General features: G+C 38.3%; 2 protein-coding genes across 7 annotated transcripts in view; both read right to left on the bottom strand.

Moving 5' to 3' along the window:
* The window catches only part of LOC109727985 (probable methyltransferase PMT11), a 6567-nt gene extending 576 nt beyond the window's left edge, over positions 1 to 5991 (bottom strand). The window contains 9 exon segments of the mRNA XM_020258237.1: positions 39 to 116; positions 586 to 708; positions 1176 to 1433; positions 2262 to 2421; positions 2878 to 2988; positions 3907 to 4177; positions 4272 to 4421; positions 5238 to 5831; positions 5833 to 5991. Of these exon segments, the coding sequence (XP_020113826.1) occupies positions 39 to 116; positions 586 to 708; positions 1176 to 1433; positions 2262 to 2421; positions 2878 to 2988; positions 3907 to 4177; positions 4272 to 4421; positions 5238 to 5831; positions 5833 to 5904 (1817 nt within the window). The 5' untranslated portion in view covers positions 5905 to 5991.
* Positions 6480 to 12595, bottom strand: LOC109727983 (transcription initiation factor TFIID subunit 12b). Of its 6 annotated transcripts, none has more exons than XM_020258231.1 (9): positions 11880 to 12595; positions 11124 to 11342; positions 9913 to 10434; positions 9442 to 9516; positions 8754 to 8832; positions 8343 to 8407; positions 7824 to 7859; positions 7501 to 7742; positions 6480 to 6876 (listed from the first exon to the last, which is right to left on the bottom strand). In XM_020258231.1, exons 1-8 carry the CDS (start codon positions 12438 to 12440, stop codon positions 7563 to 7565), a joined length of 1737 nt encoding a protein of 578 aa, XP_020113820.1. In that variant the 5' UTR covers positions 12441 to 12595; the 3' UTR covers positions 6480 to 6876; positions 7501 to 7562. The 6 variants fall into 6 exon arrangements, with proteins under 6 accessions (XP_020113820.1, XP_020113821.1, XP_020113822.1 ...); XM_020258232.1 differs by having other exon boundaries at positions 11124 to 11339; positions 11880 to 12594; XM_020258234.1 differs by lacking the exon at positions 6480 to 6876 and having other exon boundaries at positions 7629 to 7742; positions 7824 to 7910.

The following is a 14771-nucleotide window of genomic DNA, read 5'->3' as shown; positions in this document are numbered from 1 at the left end:
GGGGGGGGGGGGTGCATCCGTACGGACGTGCAATGTACCTTTTCTTCTCATTGGAGAAGAGGCAAAATGCATGCAAAAGATCGTAGGTTCTTGGATACGTATCAAATGGTTCACACCTGTTCAACAAAGTGGCCAAAACTTAGAAAACAGCTCCAGGAAGCCAGAATAATCATTGATCAATGTTAAGTTCTGGTAGGATCTATTAATTAAGGAGTACACTTCCTTTTCCAGAAATTAAGTTGCACAACAAAAAGCAAGGATGGTACGTGTTCCATCGTTGCCTAAGCAAGATGGATAAAATTGAGTAATTTCTTCTTCCTATAAACTATATGATAGAATAATTCATTCAGCTGTGCAGCATTAATCTGTGCTAACGAAAGTGTTACAGCTCTTCCATAACATAGAAAGTATATGCTGGTATAGCCATTTATCAATTCAGGAACTCAAACCAAAATTCACTAAGGTATATACATGCAGAACAAGTCCGACATATTAAATTTCTGAAAACGTGCTTCTCACTAGATGCACCAAAAAAAACAGTGATTAAAAGGTCTGAACAAGCTAGAATACAGGCAAACACCATACCAGTCATGAGTCACGCCTATGAGTCCACGGTCATATATTACAGGCAATGTGTTAGGTTCACTAATAGGAACGACATTCATCACCCAGCAGTCAACCTTCTGATCAATTAATGCAGCTGCAAACCTGTCACAGAGAAGATAATGAAAAGCTATTTAATTTCTCCAGACAATATCCTCATCATTCCATTTTCCATAGAACAAATATATAGGTATTTGCCTTCTTAAAAAAAAAAAAAAAGAAAAAGAAAAAGAGAGAGAGAGAGAGAGAGAGAGAGAAGAAGAACAAATAGAATTTGAGGAACTGTCTTTAATATACATTTTTTCTCAAGTGGTAGACTGTGTTAGTATGTGAGACAGGTAAAATAGATTTGCTGGTGAATGAAAAGAGAAACCAAAAAGGGGTGCAGTTTTGGATCTTTGACATGCCCGTAGAATATATCTGCCGAGACTTTACATAATTCTCTAACACTTAATTCATTGTGTAGGTGTTTACACATTATATAGAATGCCATTCAGAGCAAGGAAGGATTTCTATGCCGGTACTGGTAGCGTCCCGTTAAAATGAATAGATGTAATGAGAAAATATCTTACCCTCCAAATCCAGCCCTCATATCCATTACATTCCTTAGCTTCAACTTTTTCCAATGGAAAACTCGCACATAGCCTTCAATGATGTCATTCCAGAATCTTGTTTCCGCCTTAAATAGCTCGTTTTTCGAAATGTAAGCATCCATATTGACTCCTTGAAGCCTTTTTGGTGGCTCATTTAGGCGTGCAGGCCATGGTATGAGATTTGATCCGTCTCCGTTCTTGGGAAGACGGCTGATACAAGCTTTTAGATTTACATACCTGCAGAAAGCAATAAAAGCGAGAACATAAAAAGAAGCTTGAAGAAAGAAGTAACTGTAAAGGACAGTTCAGTGGAAGTTCGTCAATGTAAAGCACACTGAAATTGATCTTTTAATATCAGAATAGTATCACCAAGCCACTAATGCATACGCATCTATATCTTTCCAAAAGAATTTGCTCTCCCAAATTTAAATTAAACTATATTATATTTGATTCGTTAACTGAATTTCTAACCTAAGGTTAATTTGATTCATCTACATTAATTCCTTGCTTGATTAATATTGAAAATGTTCACGGAGATGTTTGGCTGTTGGGAATGAAATGGAAAATTTACAGAAGCTTATATGCTTGCTCTACGAACAATTTCAAAGGCTTAAACTTTTCCTTGATATCAAGGCTGAAATTAGAGAATGAGAATTAACATGTTTTATCTTGTTGTTTAATTCTGTATGGTTTGATAGTTATCTGCAACAATTATTTCTACTGTATTAATACTTCGACCTTTGCTGCTGCATTGCTGCACACCATCATGCAATTTTTTTCAGATGAAAGCATCAATTTATAGTAAAATTGGAAATGATAAAAGCTTCAAAACGAAAAAACAACTGAAAATTAACCTCAAGACAGGTGTTAAATATGTACCACGCTTTGTCAATCATAATAATGAATAGGTGAAAAACGTCGCCAAAGCATCTAATGAAGCTTCCTTCCTGACTATCAAAGTACTCTAAATGTAAGGTCCGGAAGAAAGACATACAGGATGCAATACAATTAATAGCCTTTTCTTAAATAAACCATCAGTATTAAATTAAGGGATGTCGAAATTACCAGACAGTGTTGGGATTGTCCTCAGGATCGCAAAGTGGGGGTTGAACTCTAGAGTCACGACTAATATAGCACGTATTATTCAGGGGTTTCCTCCATATAGCTAGATATCCTTCCTTCTTCACAAGCTCCCAGCATATTCGAGCAGTAAGGTCCTCCATTTCTATGCATTAGAATGATCATCAGAGGAAACATTAAAAGAGTTACCAACCGGACACTTAATTTTGGTTAGGATTTCAATTCATCCTTGTAGTTTCAATTACAACAGTATAGTTCATGAAGTTTGTTCTGAAGTCCTTCCTTTAGTCTAAAAATCTGAACAAGCATTATTCAGCATAATCATTGGCTCCTTTCTTAAGGTTAAGATGCTGAGGATGAATCAAGGACAAAATTATATCACCTATATCAAGGTCAAACGTACAGGGATACAATTAAACTCTAATTATGAAATTCTAATTGAGGTCAAAGTCCAGGGACTAAATTGTTTCAACTGACTCTCATGATGAAATTGAAAACCAGGTCTAATTCAGCGACCAATTTTGTAATTAACCAGAAAAAGAAATGCCTCTGGACAACAAGTAGACATAAATATACAGCTCCAAATGAAATACATAAGTACCTTTCCAAGCCTGTTGCTGACTCTCTTCATGCTTATAAACAGGTTGGGCAGCCCAAGCAAAGTAACCTCCGGCTCTTAGCATTCTGTTAACCTCAAGAAGCAAAATTCCATCTTCACCAAAAGAAATGAATGGGTCAGTGTAGTGAGGCAAAGAATACTCTAGAATTAAAAGATTAAAAATCAATTACCAAAATCTTGTTGAATTTTGGAGGAAAAAGCAGTGCAAATGGGTGAAGTGGATACATGACATTCCGAATTCCGAATTTTAATACCTTTCGACATTTCAGTTTTGTAACTAAGTAAATCAACAAACCTAAGATGATCAATAAGAAAAAAAGAAATAAGTACGCTTAAATATGAGTTCCTTTGCATGACAGACCCATCAATAAATAAAATAAAAGAAATACCACAAGCTTTGGAACATATGGGACGATGTAGTACTGGAACAATAACATTAACCCAGTACAATGATTGATACAAATTGATGGTGCCAGGGAAGTCTAACTTGTACAACAGCCACCCCAAATATATCCTGTTGGCTGTTGTTTTATCATCCAAACAAAATTTCCAGGTTTTGAGTGGCCTAAATACTTCACAGCAACAAAGATCATATATAGATAACATTATCTATTTCAATGAAAATTGAAGCAAAAGATGCATAGTAGCAGCATACAAGCATCAATTAATCAAGAAAAGCATTGAGATCCACTCTAGAAGCTCCATATTTCCAGAGTTACTAGTTTTCAATTAAAGAAACAAACAGCTAGCAGATCAGTGAGGATTACTTCATTGACATCCCAAAAGAACCAAAATTACTAGGCCAATGCCTCATACACCAGAGAAGTACAAGAAGAAACTTCAGGATTTGTTATAACATGTAAAAGTGCACTCAAATATAAAGATAGGCCAAATTTTTCCCTACTAAAGACCCAAAGAACTCCATACACGAAACTTGATAAGGGCATGTAATGCAACTGATGAAATAGCAGCTGCAATGGGTTAAACTTTAAAGCACGGGTGAATGCGTACCATCACGGGTCCAATTTATTCGGCAGCGCGAACAATGAATTAAGTCAAATGCCTGGCTGGGGTACAATAAACGATGTGTTGCAAATGCTGCTACCATTGCAGGCACACCACGCTCAAGAGCAAACTGTATTTGATTTTCATGAACATCTTTTGGAGCTATAGACATGGTCAGCACATTCCGTGAAAGTAAAAAAGCACCAAAACTTGCTACACCGCACCCAACATCTAACACAACTCTAGTATGAGAGCCAAATGCGATATCTGGAACCATCTGAATGAGAACAAAGCTGCATTAGATAAAGACAAGATCAGCAAGATATGAACTAAATGCCATGGAGCTCTGACAATGCAAGAAACCAGGAGACCTGAGAGATCTGATTCAAATATTGATCTGCTCCATGTATAAACTGAGTTCCACCTCCAGGAAATCTAAATTTATCTTTAACCCTTGTGATCCAATTTTGCCCTCCTTTATCTTCGACAAGCCGTGTATGAGGTACATTGTTGAACCATACCTACAGGAAGAGCAATTAAGTTGACAAATCTCTCGTTTCTACATAAAGAAGAAATAACTGAGTGAAGACAAAATCATGGAAAAATGGACCAATAATAAGTCACTATAAGCTCTCACTTTGATAGACGTGAGAGCAAATCTTGGTTGCTCTTCAAATAGTACTAGTTTAAGCTAATGTCTGTTTGGCCTTGCTTATGCTTCTATTTTCAGCTACAGCCACCTCTAGCATATTGTTGGTAAACAGGAAAATTTAGAGCTTTTGCCATGACTAGATCCTGAAATGAGATTCTGAGCCTCAAATTTGGAGCTATTGCTTCAGATGCAGAATGCTGTTAGACGAATTTCAAATGGCGCTTCTCTTGGTACCACCTATTTAAGCAACACTTCATCGAACAGCTCTCAATTGTAAAACAGGACCATAAGTCAACCAGGCCCTAAGTCAACTCTTGAACATAAATTGTTTAAGCCTCCAACATTTTTCAAATTTGTATGTGTATTTAGTATTTACTAAGTCAACTCTTTGTACAATTAAATTATTTTACGTCTCCAAAAATTTTTAAATTTGTACAATATATTTCATATTTATTTCAACACAACAGAGGTTCTCAAGTCTTCAAGACATCTCCCAGACGCCAAATCAAATCCATCTCAATCAACCTCAACGACAAAGGTAAAGTTTCGCCACATATCTACTGAATCTCCCAAGCAGATGCATCGTATCAAAACTACAACACAAATACATAAGCAAAGAAGGGCGAAATACTCGTGAAGTAAAATGCTAAGTTAGCAAAAGAAGGGGATTACTCAATCTTCGAACCTCATCTCTGCTTCTGGGCCATGGGATCGGGGTTTTGTACCCCTTCGGTGCCGGAACCAAACAATCCAACCGCTTCCCCTCTCCAGGACAGTGCCGCTCAAACCTCTCTCCTCTCACCGTCGAGTTGAGCTTCTTGATCTCGTCCTCGTTGTCCAAGCAGGGAATGTACTCCCTCATGCTCTCGGGACACGTCCCGAACTTCCTAACACTAAACCGGACACTCTGCTCCACATCTCCGCCCCCGCTAGTCGTCTCGTTTCCCGCGCTCCCATAGTCGACGAGGTTTCCTTCCAGATCCGAGCCCGACGCCCCCACGTCGAAGTCCTCACGCATCGCGCCATTGTCGTCCACGATCCCGAACCTCGCAGGGGGCGGAGGAGGCGGAGGCGGAGGCGGAGGCGTAAGAGGAGGAGGTGGCGGTAGCGGAGGGGGCGGGGGAGAAGGTGAGAGGAGGTTTGGGTTGGAGTCGGAGATGAGGGAAGCGAGGTCGATGGTGAGATTGGCGTTGGGGGAGATGGCGACGGAGAGGGAGGAGGAGGAGGAGGAGGAGGGGAGGGGGGAGGAGGAGGAGAAAGGGAGTAGAGAGGAGGCGTGGGGAGGTGTCGGACCAGTGCTTGCCGAGAAAGAAGGCGGCGACGCAGGCGAGGGCGACGGCGGAGATCCGCATGAGGAGTGGGCTCTTCAGGAGCTCGCCGCCGTACTCGCGAGGGGTTTCATGCTTTTTTTTTTTTTTTTTTTCCCTCGTTCGTACAACTCTTCTCACTCTCGCTGCGTTAGCTCGGTCTCAAACCGAGGAAAGAGACGACGGATCGAGGTGAAATTCCGAAACGTGGACGGGGCTCGAAATAGTTCGACCCAAACTAAGCTTTTGGAATCTGTATCCAGGACTCACATTTCGGCATCGAATGATTTTGCTTTTTTGCTTGTTCGTTTGTGCTTTTTTAAGAGTGGATTTGTAGCCCAAACTTATTGCCAAAATCTCAATTTGAAATTAAGGATAAAATTTTTCACCATACAACCTATTAAAAAAAAAAAAAAAAAACATTATTGCATGCACACGTGTATCCATACAACTGTGTACCAGGATCGAAGGGTTCAAAAACAGTGAGCTTGTTCGGTTCTACTCGGTAGGGAAGAAAAGAAATAAAGTTGAATTCGCTAACATAAACCCATGCGAGTATCCTATTCTTACATTCAGCTCAGCAGGGGACAGCACTAATATAAATTGAATTGTACATCCACTTTAACGGGAAGAAGAGAAGATCTCATAACTGAATGATATTACCAATTGCCAGTACCATCCTTGTGCACAACTACACTAAATGAAAAGAGAAGAAACTCCTATACTAAATGACCTTTCTTTCCTAATATTTATTTATGAACATCTAGAATTGCACTAGGGACACTACCTCAACACTGCCAAGACAAAAAATACAAAAGAAACAGGAAAAAAAAAAAAAAATACAAAGGCATTTAACAAACATCTGCAACCAGTGTCCCCTGATAAATGGGCAAAAGACCAAGGATTTTCCACTTGATGCTTCTGCAGGAATAGCGCAAAAGCTGAATCAACATAACTATAGGTGACTGGCCTTTCCGTGTGATATAGCAAAAACATGCTCTTGTACACAAATACAACCTGAAACACAACAACAAAAACAACAGAAAATCATTGATCTTTTAATATTACGTTCTACTTTGATATTCATTGCTTAAGAAAGCTAAAGCCAGGATTACAGTTAGCAGTTGCTGATATTTCCAGATTACAGTGGAGACAATTGCAAAGAACTAAATGCTAGCCGAGAAAGACAGTTTTCAAAGTCTTTTTGTCGAATTCCTCATTTGAATTTACCGCTTTCATTGAAAATACATACCACACAACAGTAATTAATGCAAAATCAAAGTTAAGAAATGGCCTTCCAGTCTACTGACATAAAGGCTATCAGAAATCATATTGATGTGCAGAGTGTTTCTAGTTTCGTGCTATTTCACTACGGTCTCTACTTACACAGGCTACTCTACAAAGTTCATCATAATTTCGCAATCTGGATCAAAAACCAAACTCCAAGGTACATTAAATCAAATTAAAAACTTCAAATAGTTTCTTAGGTAATTCAACATTGATCTGTAGTAACTCCTTCTAGACCAGCATAAGATCCACACGTAACACTAATCAGCTAGTATGAAATGTGAGATGGAGAATCTACATAATGAAGAAGCATTTTTATATCAAGAGAGAGAAACCTAACACTAAGAAGCTTACAGATTGGGCTAGGCTTTTGAATAGCCTAGGAATTGGAGGAACAAAGATGTGGAAGAAAACAACTACATCTGGTGCACTTTGTGCAACATTTGGGGGCCAATTGGAGGCCTAGACAACTGCTCGGAACTCGGGGAAGCTCTTATTGGATGATCACCGGCTGGATCACTTGCAACCTGCTTATTTACACCTTTAATACTATTGGGATCTCTTTCCAATTGCTGGGACTCCATAAGGGCTCTTATCTGATGTAATTTCAATAATAATCAGTAACCTGTATTTTTAACCATAGTTTTAAGTCAAGAAGACCAGAATTTCAGAGTTACCGTTTCCATCTGTTTCTTTTGTACATCAGCCGGTATCTGCAATTAAGAAGGCATATATATATATATAAAAGTTCCCGTTTAATTAGCCTGCAGCATTACAGGCAACCAATGTTTCTTTACAAGCGTATGCACAGAATTATCCACAGAAGCTTTTTGCGTAAAAAGAATGAACAAAATAGCTTTCCGTTTATATGTTATTATTAAAATGTATATTTTAAGAAATTCTCTTTAGCAGAATACAAGCATATTTGATCTTAATTAGACTTAAGTGTAGAGAGCTTTTGCGGACTCATCATGATTGTGTGAAACAAAAAGAACTTGATCAAAGTGGTAGTTCTGGCAATGATCTTCTACAAATTAAGGAAACTCACTATTAATAGAAAAATAGCTTCACCATCAAAAGTAAATGACACATTTTTTACCAAAGATACATTGGTATTATTGATAATTTTGCTTGGAAAAATGTGTCACGAGTGTGTGTGTGTGTATATACAATGTAATTTTAAGACCAGCTCTTACAGAATTTCTCTGGTAATTCTTTCTGTCCCTCGAGAAACCAGGAATAGTCAAATGCCAATTTTTCTCTGCATAAGATGTTGTCTAATTAGTTGAAGTAGCAGTAAATTCCAAGCAGACGCAAGCTTCATAAATAATCAAGCAGCAAAAGGAAAAGGGTAGTGATGACTTGCTGTTAATCTTGGGATAGCACAACTATAAACTTGAAGGTAAAAATTACAAAAAGAAACAAGTGCAATGAAAATCAGTTCTTCAGAATCTTCCACCAATTAGTTTCCCGTTTTAGATGTAGCACATAAAATGGGAAACCAAGCATATAGAATCAGTAAAATCATCTGAAAAGCAGTTACGATGAATTTAAAAAGAAAAAAAAAAACCTAAATTAAGAGAAATATTCTCAATAAGTTTACAAACCTAGGTGTAGTAATACATCCTTGGTTTCCAAAGTAGAAGATTTCCGATGCTTTGCAAGATGGCATGCAAATGTGGTAACCTACAGCAAGAAGGTCAAGTTAATACCATTACCAAATATCTCTCATATAAAGCGGATACAATTGCCACTTTGACCTTCAAGTGCAATTATCATATTTAAAACTAGTATACAATAAAGATAAAAGGTCATCTACGAAAAGACTTTAATGCTAGCAACAGTTAGTACACAAAGGTGCAACTAATAACTTATCAGAGATTGAAAAAAACCCAACAAATACAAGTGCTAAAAATTCATAAACATGTCTAACAAAAAGATGGCAAGAAAAGCAAAGAACAAATTTGCTAATATAGCAACTGGCAAGTGATTCAGAAATGTTTAGCTTATATAGCAGTGTATGAAACACAAAAATCAACTATATACAGTCATGCAACTAACATATCTGTATAGGTAGAGTTTCCATGGGCCAAATAAGGTAAACTGGCTCGAAATTTGGATCTCATTAATTAACCTAGCGAAGTTCATAGATAAAGCTTGACAGTTGCCAAGAAATTACAAGTTGGCTATACAAATCCTTTTCCTCCATTCAGCATTTCATGTATTTTTTTAGTCATTTTCTTAACTGCAAATAAGAGCAAGTAAAACAAGAGAAGAAAATCAATAAAGCATCACCGAGTCAATGAAGTCATCAGCCATCTCCAAAAGTAGGTCTTCAACTACAGGATCAAGCTTACTTAGAGGATCCACCTGCAATAACATCAAGATCATACAAAAGAGATGCATTAGATAAGTAAACAGGCATCTAGAGACTGTAAAAAGCTTGAAGCACAAAAAGGAACAAACATAGAAGCATCCTCTTGCTATTAACAAAAATTTTAAAAAGGAGATAAACATAAAAGTTATGGTTGAAAAATCATAACACCAGTTATTCGCACTTTCCAGCACATATATATTCACTACCTAATCTCAATTTATGTACATAAATTAAGAATATCTGGGTTATCCAGCTATACCAGCTTGCTGAGTCAAAAGACACTTCCACTATGTCAATCCTGTAATACTTCTCTAAGCAAAACAAAAGGAGCTCCAGGATCTTCCTACTAAAATACCTCATACTAAAATACCTCGAGCATATTTGAATACCTGAGAAACCAAATCTTGTATCTTTCTTTTGCCGAGGAATTGACTAGTTACTTCTCCTGGTTGACTCGAACTCCCAGCAGTCATGGCTACTGCAGTTGTTGCTGTAACTGGTGTTGTTGCTGATGGCATCCTTGGAGATTGTTGTTGTTGCTGCAGCTGTTGCAGCTGCTGCTGTTGAGGCTGCTGCTGAAGCATATTCTGCTGCTGCTGCTGCTGCTGTATAAGTTGAGAAATCTGCTGTTGGGTCAGTCGCTGCAGCTGACCTGAAGACATCTGTTGGGTCAAGAAGCTCTGCTGCTGACGCTGCTGCTGCTGCTGCTGCTGCTGCTGCTGAAGGTGATATGAGGGAGAAACAGGCCCACCCATTGATGGCTGCATCTGCTGCTTTAGCCATTGCTGCTGCTGCTGCTGAGTGAGAGCTGTTTGCACGAGTGCAGATTGTCCATTTTGAGATAAGCCGGATAACTGCGAGTTCATTGCCGCAAGTGATGGCGTTCTTGGTAAGCTTTGACCTGGTAGCTTCTGCTAGATGAATCCGTCAGCAAGTGTTATTGTTTATTCTTAAATAAGAACCAAAAAAAAAATAGAAAGTTTCTGAAAATTAAATTATAAAAGCCACAATGATGCCTTATAAGAAATATAAGCATCTGTTTAATAGAATAGAAAAGGTAGTCAGGCAATATAAGAATCAATATTGCCGTTGTTGTTGGCAATGGGGGATTTTGGGTCAATTACATAAGAGGAATTATCGTTGTTCTTGTTTGGTCAGGAGGCATTTCCATCCCTATTCTTCAAAGAATCAAATCCACCAAAAATGAATCCCCCTTCGGAGTTGGGAATCAACCTAGATGTTCAGGTGAATGAAAACAGTCACCTTCTAGCACCACAAACGCCACCATTGCCACCATCTCAGGCACTATCACAACCAGTGCTACTGCCATGCGCTGCCACCATCATGACACCATTGCTGCAGTTACAATTGCCTCTTGTATGCCGTATATATAATATAGTTGACATGTTATTATCGTCTATTTTATTTGATGATTAGGTAAAGACAAATAGGTAAAGCTTTCAAAAACATGGCACAGACATGCCATCAGGGACTGAAGGGCATTTAGGAAGAATGGAAAATAAAATAGTTGGTCTTTAACAATGACTAAACTACAAGATCAGAAGAAATAAGTCAAGACGGTTCATGCCTGAGGCCTAACCTGGGGAGATGTAAGAGCTGCTGCTATCTGCTGAGGTCTCATTTGCCCCTGGTTGAACCGCTGTTGTTGACCATATGCGAGAGGACCGCTTGCTCTTATCTGCGGGTTCAATCCAAGTGTATTCATGACCCCCATTGTTTGCATTCCTTGCAATGCCTGCCCCGAATTTGCTGGATTGAACTGCGCACCTGGTGCTAAACCCTTCTGTCTTGGCTGCTGCTGTCGAAAGAACAATTCACTGTCTATAATTTCTACACCTAATGGTTAAATAACATGTGATCACAGGAAGGACAAAAGCTAAAAGGCCCTGTTTGGATGTCAGAATAAGCTATCGTGGAGTAACTTTCCGACATCCAAACAAGGCCTAAATAGAATCCACCCACAGTTTATTGAGTGAAAGAGAAAGAGATTTTCAACTTAATGCAGTGGTAGTTTAAACGTTCTTTCTTATCGTAGTATACTAGTATCTAGTTTGGGATCAGAAATCGGATCTATAATGAAGTTCTTTCCTCTTTCTTCCAGCACAGAGCTAACACAAGTAAAGGAGGCGTCCTCATCTGTGCGATAAAGCATGATAACTATGTAAAGAGCGGCACAAATCCATAATTCTATTATAAATTGATCACCAAAGTTCATCAACTGCACTTCTTGAAATTGTTCTCACCAATCAAAGTCCAAGCATAATTCTCTACACAGGCCCTACTGGAGAAATCTGAAATAAGTAATCCGGAATCAAGAACAGTGTAATTTAATTACCTGAGCGATCATCTGAGACTGGAGTCCAAAGTGCGCCGCAGTCTGCCCAGGCAGCATCGGAAGCTGCCCGACCTGCCCGATCATCCCTGCCCGCGACATTCCGCCAGCCATCTGCTGCTGCTGCTGCTGAATTTGAGCCCCGCCGAAGCTCATCTGCCCTCCATACATCCCAGCCTGCTGTCGCACCGCGCCCGCCGCGGCCGCGTACTGCTGCTGAATCTGGGTCAGCCGCGGCATCGACCCCGACCTCTGAAGCCCCTGCTGAATCTGATTCATCTGGAACCCCGACGATGCCGCCATGAGATTCTGCTGCTGCTGCTGCTGTTGTTGCTGCTGCTGCTTCATGGAGTAATCTAGGGTTCCCGATCCATCGATTTGCGGCTGAGATTGGGGAATTTGGGGCGACGATATCTGCGATAGATCGCTAATAGTAGGAGAAGGGGGGATCTGCGGAGGGGTGAGGCTAGGGTTTTGGGAATTGGGGGTGGGGACCGGGTCCCCGCCACTGGGAGGGGGTTGAAGGGGTTTTTGAGGGGAAGCGGAGGATGAGGTCTCCGCCATTGGCGTGTTAGGGCTTTCCTTCGATCGAATTCGCTCCTTCTTTGGATTAGGATTCTAGGGTTTCGGAATCGAGGGAGAGTTCGAAAGGAATTGGGAGGGAAGGGCCGAAGGGAGGGTCGATGAGAAAAGGTCGGAGAAAGAGCGACAGGCGGACAGAGGAGGAGAAGAGGGAAAGGTTTCTGATTCGCTGTTGAGATGGGCCGAAGATCGCAATCCTGTCCGTCCGATGGGACTATGACGGAACGGATCGGATTGTGTAATGAAGTTGGGCCTGTAAATTTAATCTAATCTAATGGTCTAACATTGATTCATGGGCCACTTGATTAAATGCCAAAGACGTATCATTAACCCTTTACAATCGGCTTGTAAAGCCTATTTATGGCATGGCCTATTCGTAGCCCAAACCCCTGCCTCTAGCAAGTCCAATATGTTATATGTGGGGGCACCGTGCACCCACAAGGCCACAACACACACAAAAAAATTTAAAAAAAAATTTGTATAGATCATACATGGACTATAGACTATTTTGAATCAACCATCAAATCTTTTAAAATTTTAATTCTACAATCCAATTTTTAATTTATTTCATTTCAGTTAGTCAATGATATTTTTACTTCAAAATTTAAACTTATTACTTTATTAGATTTATAATTATAAGAATTACATAAAATATACTAATTAAATCTATAAAGATAAAAATTATATTCAAATTTGAAGTCAAAATGTCATTAACTGATTGAAATCAAATAAATTGAAGAGTTTGGTAGTAAAACCACCATTTTTGGATGATTTGATAGTCTAGTCAAAATGAGTCGTAGCTCAGATAGTTTATCCTTGTTTCTTTTTTTTTTTTTGATTTGAAGGCTTAATTCGAACTGTCTATCTCTAGTTTATTATCATAAAATAATTATGTCCAATTAATAATTCTATTTAGACGGTCAGCCCGCACAATTTGCAATCTAGCTAAATTCCTCAGAATTATATTTCGCAAAGGCGAATGCGAGCATTTCCATGTTTTGCAAAAGAAAACTCATACAAATACTAATTGTAATTTCTTAATGTTTTGCGAGTATTGCACTAACTTTGAATATTATAATTCATGTGAATTGATTAAGATATAAGTTTTTGACTAGATTAATACTCGTTAGATCCTGGTAAAGTGAACTAAAGTGATGTTGACTTTTGACTTAATTAATGCTCAGTAGATCAATAAGTCTAATACCATGAGCATCAAAGATGCATCCCATGTGTCTCATACGTTAATTAATTACTACGTAGCTAAAGTTGCTACAATACCAAGTAATTTAGGTGCTAATTTTGATGCACGAAACATTAAAAGCGTTGGGAGTTAAATAACAGGTTGACTTGACTTACGTTACTCGTGTAAATGCATGAAAATGAAAATATCATTACAGCTCCGCATCGGTTGGTATTTGACGAAATAGTAGTAAATTATCCCCGTTACTTCTCCATGCAACATTATTACATTATAATTATATATCTATCCTTAAAAATATATTACATGTACCCTTAATTAGTACCGAAAAATATATCCTTATAGATTCCTACTTGTGCAAAATCAGATGTCAATGTACACAAAAGCTACTTTATTGTGGAAAACCTTTCTAATGTGAAACTAGTCGTCCTCTATAAATCCAGTCTACAAGAAAATATATATATATATATAGAGAGAGAGAGAGAGAGAGAGTTAGGCCAGTATACATTTAGAAACATGAAGCCCTCCGTATTTTTAAATCGTTTTAGATATTGAGATTTTCGAATCGATGATCGGCTTCACTAGATTTGATATAGAGCATTTAAAGTATCTATAAAATAAATTTCGTAATTTTTGAATATCATTTGTCTAGTAATCAAAGGGATCAAAATCAACAATTTTAATAGTTGTGATGAGCCGTTTGCAAGTTTGACAGTGTAGCAATATCCAAATTACGTAAAACTTTGATAATTTTTTTATACTATATAAATAAAATTAATATTAATTATTGATCTAAAATTTTAGTGTCGTATTGTCACATTTTGTGAGATTTATTTTCAATCATTGATTTTAAGCTATTTTGATCACTACACAAATAATATCAAAAAATTGCGAAACTTATTTTTTAAAAATTTTAAATATTTTAAATCAAGTCTAATAGAGTTGTTCGTTGTTCGGAAAGTCTCAATATTGAAAATGTGTGTGTGTGTGTGTGTGAGAGAGAGAGAGAGAGAGAGAGAGAGAGAGAGAGAAATATCAATTTAAAGGCAAACATTTACACTGATCATGTACTCTACCAAATTTCCAACCTGTAATAATAATAATTGGCTAATCAT

This window comes from Ananas comosus, linkage group 23 (assembly GCF_001540865.1).
Source record: "Ananas comosus cultivar F153 linkage group 23, ASM154086v1, whole genome shotgun sequence".
Lineage (NCBI taxonomy): Eukaryota > Viridiplantae > Streptophyta > Magnoliopsida > Poales > Bromeliaceae > Ananas > Ananas comosus.
The sequence above is the reverse complement of the archived record's forward strand: the minus strand, read 5'-3'. Positions and strand labels throughout refer to the sequence as shown.